We start from the raw sequence: 4,977 nt of genomic DNA, 5'->3' as shown, positions 1-4,977 counted from the left end.
GCCTGTCATTCTCAAACACAAGGTAGTAAGGTCGCCTTTCATGCATAACGCACACCCCCATCGAAGAGAGCTTCATGGCCTCATCATGCCATGAAAGAGGAGAATGCCTCCTGTTATGCCAGTTTGGATCCAACCTTTACTGTTGTGCAATGGTGGTACATGACGAATGTTGATATGACATACATGGTGATAGATTTTGTGTGATATTGGTGCTAGTTTCCAGTACTTTGCCGCGATGCAGCCACATTTGTCATACATACCATAAACATCTTGTCGCATGCAATGATCCACATACACATCATACTACCGAAACCCAAGCAACATTAACCACATGTGCACCGTACCAGGTACCTGCTCAAACCCAAGCAACATGCCATACAGATAAAGACAAATACCCTAGCTTCTTCTTGGTTGTTGTTGGTTCTGGTGCCAAACCCTGTGATTAGTAACTTTGTTGCCCTGCATGGTATCTCCATGAGTTGTTTCTTTCCATAAGCCTGATATGCTGCCGTTGAGGCATTCTCGTAGTCTCCATGCTGTGTTTCATCTCCTATTCTTATTTGCTCGCCAACCAGCCCTCGCATATACTCGCATCATCACCCAGTGTCAAGTACACGCCTTGTTTCATTCTCTTCCCTCATGATCGACCTTGCATACAATCCAGCCTAGCTTGCGTCTGAGCACTCGCATTGGCATGGTTTTACACCTGCCAACCTGCAAAATAGCCCCCTCAGGCCCTCCCCCGACAAGTATTTATTGAGGTTGTATTAAGGTTGGCCCCGGTGCTAACAGGGTGATCACCCCACACCAGCATGGCTTCATCAAATGCAGGTCTATCTATGACAACATTCTGGCTGCAATGGTGGGTATTGAGTATGCTAGTCATACCAAGCAAGAGTGCATTCTGTTGCAGCTTGATCCGGATAAAGCGTATGACAGGATGGAGTGGGGCTACATTGAGGAGGTTATGACGACCTTGGGGTTTGGCCCAAGAATGTGTGCAATGGTGCGCACGTTAGGGGTGGATAGCTGCTCTGAACTCCTATTGAATGACTGAATTGTGGGCTCTTTTGAGGTAAAGAGATGTATTAGGCAAGGGTGCCCTCTTGCCCCGCTTTTGTTTGCCATTGGCTCTCACCCCCTTGTGACGGCACTTGAACACAGTGTGGAAAAGGGCGAGGTTCAAGGATTGGAGTTGCCAAGAGGGAAACATATCCTTGCTAAGCTCTTTGTAGACGACTCTCTCCTCTTCCTGAAAGCTAATCCTGATGTGTTGAGGAAGGCCCTCCAAATCGTGCAGTTATTTGCCACCGCTTTGGGGTCTAAGCGTAATATTGACAAGTCAAGGTTGATCTCCCTCTTCAAAGGGGATTTGTTTGACGCATCCAGCTGGTCAGGGGATGTCTTATCAAAGGGTGCTGTATTTCGCCATCTTGGGGTACCCCTGGGAGTTGATGTCTCACATAAGCAAAGACTAAGGTGGATCATGGATAAAGTTCACATGAAATTGAAGAGGTGGAAACTGGTTCTTCTCCCCTTCCACAGCAGAGTGAAGGTCATCAACTCCTTTCTGATCCCCTGCATGTCATTTGTTGCACCTGTCCTAAGAATGGCCAAGTGTCATTGGGAAGAATTCCTTAGCCCTATTAAAAGGTTTCTTTGGAAAAATAACACGAAGGACTCTCAACCTTGACAATGGGGTAGATGGGATTGGGTGGCTAGGCCTAAAGAACACGGGGGCCTCGGGATTATTCGTCCTTTGGTGCATGCAGAGGCCAGGTGTGCCAAGCTTTTGGCAGCCCTCGCTCTACAAAGCTGAGATTGGGCAATAATGATGTGGGATCTTGTGGATACGAGTCAAATGGTATCCGAGGAGGGAAAATGGCTGGAGGTGGATGTGCCGAATAAGTTGAAAGCTCCAGGCTGGGCCTCACTACGGATTGGAGGCTGCACAGGAGAACTTATTCGCAAACACAGGAGGGCAGCTGCTACACTGGAATGGGTGAAACAGCCAGATACTTCAAGAACTCTATTGCGCTCTGGTCTCCTTGGTTGAGCAAGGTTGGATCATGTGGGCTGTCTGGGATGTGGAAAAGGGTGGCCAGGACACTTCACAACAAAGGTATAGCTCACATTGGGTTGTTTTGAGACCTGGAAAACTATTGTTGGAAAGATTCGGAGGAATTGGTGGCCTTAGCACACATGAGACACTTCTTGTGAGTAGAATGTTGGAGTTCTTGTCCCAGCCGGAGAGCCAAGCTTGACTGGAAGGCTTGGCACTGGCCAAAGGATCACATATTTGAATTGCCTCACACTGGTAAGGTTTATAAAACATTGATGGTTAGTGCAGATTGGTTTTACCCCTCAACAAAATATGGAGGGTCAACAGGGCCGAATCAAAATGGGCCTATTGTACAGAATGATTGTGGCATTTTCAAGGGCCTGCTGCTATGAAATGCTTCATGTGGAAGGTTATGTGGGGGGCGATTCCAACAGGGAACAAAGTGAAAGTGAGAGGCATCGGATCAGAGAGCTGCTTTGGGTGTCGGGTTGGGACTGAGGATCCCATCCACCTATTCAAGCTGTGCCGAGCGGTGGCGGGGTTTGCAGGCAAGCTTGTCAAATGGGTGCAGAAAACGCTGAAGATCTCCGTCTCGAGCAACGATTTGGTCTTTAGGGGGCGGTGTGAAGGATGCTGGTCTGCACGCAAGTGCTCAGGTTCTTTTTCTTTAAACATGTGTGGAAGGCTAGGAATGCTGAAACATGAGGTGCCTCAATTTGAAGTATTCTGCAGGACAGCATCACTACAGCTCGGATGAATGGATCGGGAAGGCACTCTAAAGATTCAAGGGTGGCCCTTATGCAAATAAGTGAATACAATCAGCCCCTTCTGGAGCGTGGGTTTTCAGACTCCTAGCTTTAATGAACGGATCATTACGAAGTAGAAGGATTGGGAGATGGGATTCTTCGTGGGGGTGCTCTCCCATGGTAATTTTTGGCCATATTGCTGTCTGGGCAATTTGGATATTTTGTAAGTATTTAAGTCTCCAGTTTTACAATCGTAGAGCCCCCTTATGGATTTTTCGACTCCTCATGTCACGATTGGTGCTTGAGGCATTGTGTAATTGCTCTTTGTTAATATAACGTATCCACTCACAATTAGGTTGTATTACACAAAACATCCAAAGGAAGTTGGCTTAGTGGTTTGAATGGGTGAGTGTGTAGAGGAGTGTGAGTTCAAACACTTGATAACTTCCAATGTATACTTTATTGTTTCAAGTTCTAACTCAATACGCACCTCATGCGTGATCCAAAATTATGGATTGAGACCTCTCCATTGGAGGCATTCTTATTTTGATGCTACTTGGGCATGCCTTTAGAGCTAGAATACAAAAAGGAAGCAAGTACTTGGTAAACTTTGACAAGCACACCCTTTTGGGCAAACATACCAATTGATGCTTTTCCTAAGCATGTGACCTACTCAAGTAGCCTGGTATCTTAGCACAAAGTATCATTGAGGTCATGGCATAAGGACTCCTCTCTCTCTCATACACATGCACACACACACACACACACACACACACAGACAATAGTCGCAATGTCCCCTACTCATGAAATGCTCTAAACGTCACCATCATGCTCTCATCCCATCAGATCCCACCTTCCTACTCGACCATGCTGAGGCCATGAAGCCATATGCACATATTTGCAAATAGCCAATAGTCTCTACATGCCATTTTATGTCTTAATACATGGCCACCAAACTCATGCTACTTCGAAGTCGGGGCATGCTCCACTATCATGTTTTTCCAAATCCATACTTTTGCAAACACACACAAAAATCTACTAGGAAAACAAGCATGCCAGAAAGAATTTCTTGAGTAGGTGATGAGGTACTTAACCTTTGCATTGGAGGATAAGCACAAAATTGCCGGACAAAGATGTGAATTATGTTTTTTATAGATATATAGCAACCAAATTCCTTGAGCTCCAAGCCACCAAGCTTAGAGTTTAAAATTATCATAAAGTTAGGGACAACAAGTGTTCTTAGATTGATGAATGAAAAATAAAACCGAGATCCTAAAAATCATGTGAAAAAATCACAAAATGATATGAGGTGAGAAACTATAGATGTGTGAAGAATGCAACAAAATATCATGCATTTGATTTGTTGCACCTTCGTGAGCACTTGACCATGAAGAATCTTCATACAAGCAAAAGTTTAGAGCATCGTCATCATAAGTGTGTCATTTTAAGGTCAACAAACTATAACATTGTTGTGTGCAGTTTTTCCTTTGCAAGAAAACTGAGAACTTGGTCACGAAGGGTCTTCTACATATACAATTCAAATATCAAGACAAACGTGCACTAGCTGTAGCTTAGCAAAACCATGATGCTGCTAAGTTTAAAGTTCTACATGTTCCTTTGCAAGAATTAGAGTAGACGTCATAAGCACAACGGAAGATTAACGAACACTATCTCAAATCTAAGCCGCCATCTTGCAGTCGTTTGCGTGCACCATGACATCTAGCAAATTGCAGCTCACCATGCTGAATTACACATGGATATGTGGTAACCCCACGACATCCAATTGTGGCAAGATATTATTTCCAAAGACTTCTTGACTGTGCTCAAGAAACAAGGTCGTCTATAGAAGACAAGGGCGTGCTGCCTTTATTTGAATAGATTGTATAAAAAAAACATATAACCTTTATTTGAACAGATTATATAAAAAAACATATAACCTCACTATGAAAAGATAAGTGTCTTTTTACAAAAGGAAGATGTTGATTTGTATAAGTTTCTAAACAAACTATTACAACTAGAAGATAAGTACATCGGTGTCTTTTTACATAAGTAAAGTGTTGATTTACAATGTTTGTATTGTATACATTCAATAAATCTGCTGAAAGTTTGAACCATACGAACCATTGGTATCAAAGTTCCATGTTGATTTTAATTTAGTGTTTTCCTACA

General features: G+C 43.7%; 1 protein-coding gene across 1 annotated transcript; it reads left to right on the top strand.

Moving 5' to 3' along the window:
• Nucleotides 1-1,506: 1,506 nt before the first annotated feature.
• Nucleotides 1,507-3,221, top strand: LOC147425893 (uncharacterized). Its single transcript, XM_086498881.1, has 2 exons — nt 1,507-2,718; nt 2,795-3,221. Exons 1-2 carry the CDS (start codon nt 2,451-2,453, stop codon nt 2,839-2,841), a joined length of 315 nt encoding a protein of 104 aa, XP_086355007.1. The 5' UTR covers nt 1,507-2,450; the 3' UTR covers nt 2,842-3,221.
• The last annotated feature ends 1,756 nt before the right edge of the window (nt 3,222-4,977 follow it).

Source organism: Adiantum capillus-veneris, chromosome 24, assembly GCF_014529385.1.
Source record: "Adiantum capillus-veneris isolate H3 chromosome 24, ASM1452938v2, whole genome shotgun sequence".
NCBI classification, from domain to species: domain Eukaryota; kingdom Viridiplantae; phylum Streptophyta; class Polypodiopsida; order Polypodiales; family Pteridaceae; genus Adiantum; species Adiantum capillus-veneris.
The sequence above is the reverse complement of the archived record's forward strand: the minus strand, read 5'-3'. Positions and strand labels throughout refer to the sequence as shown.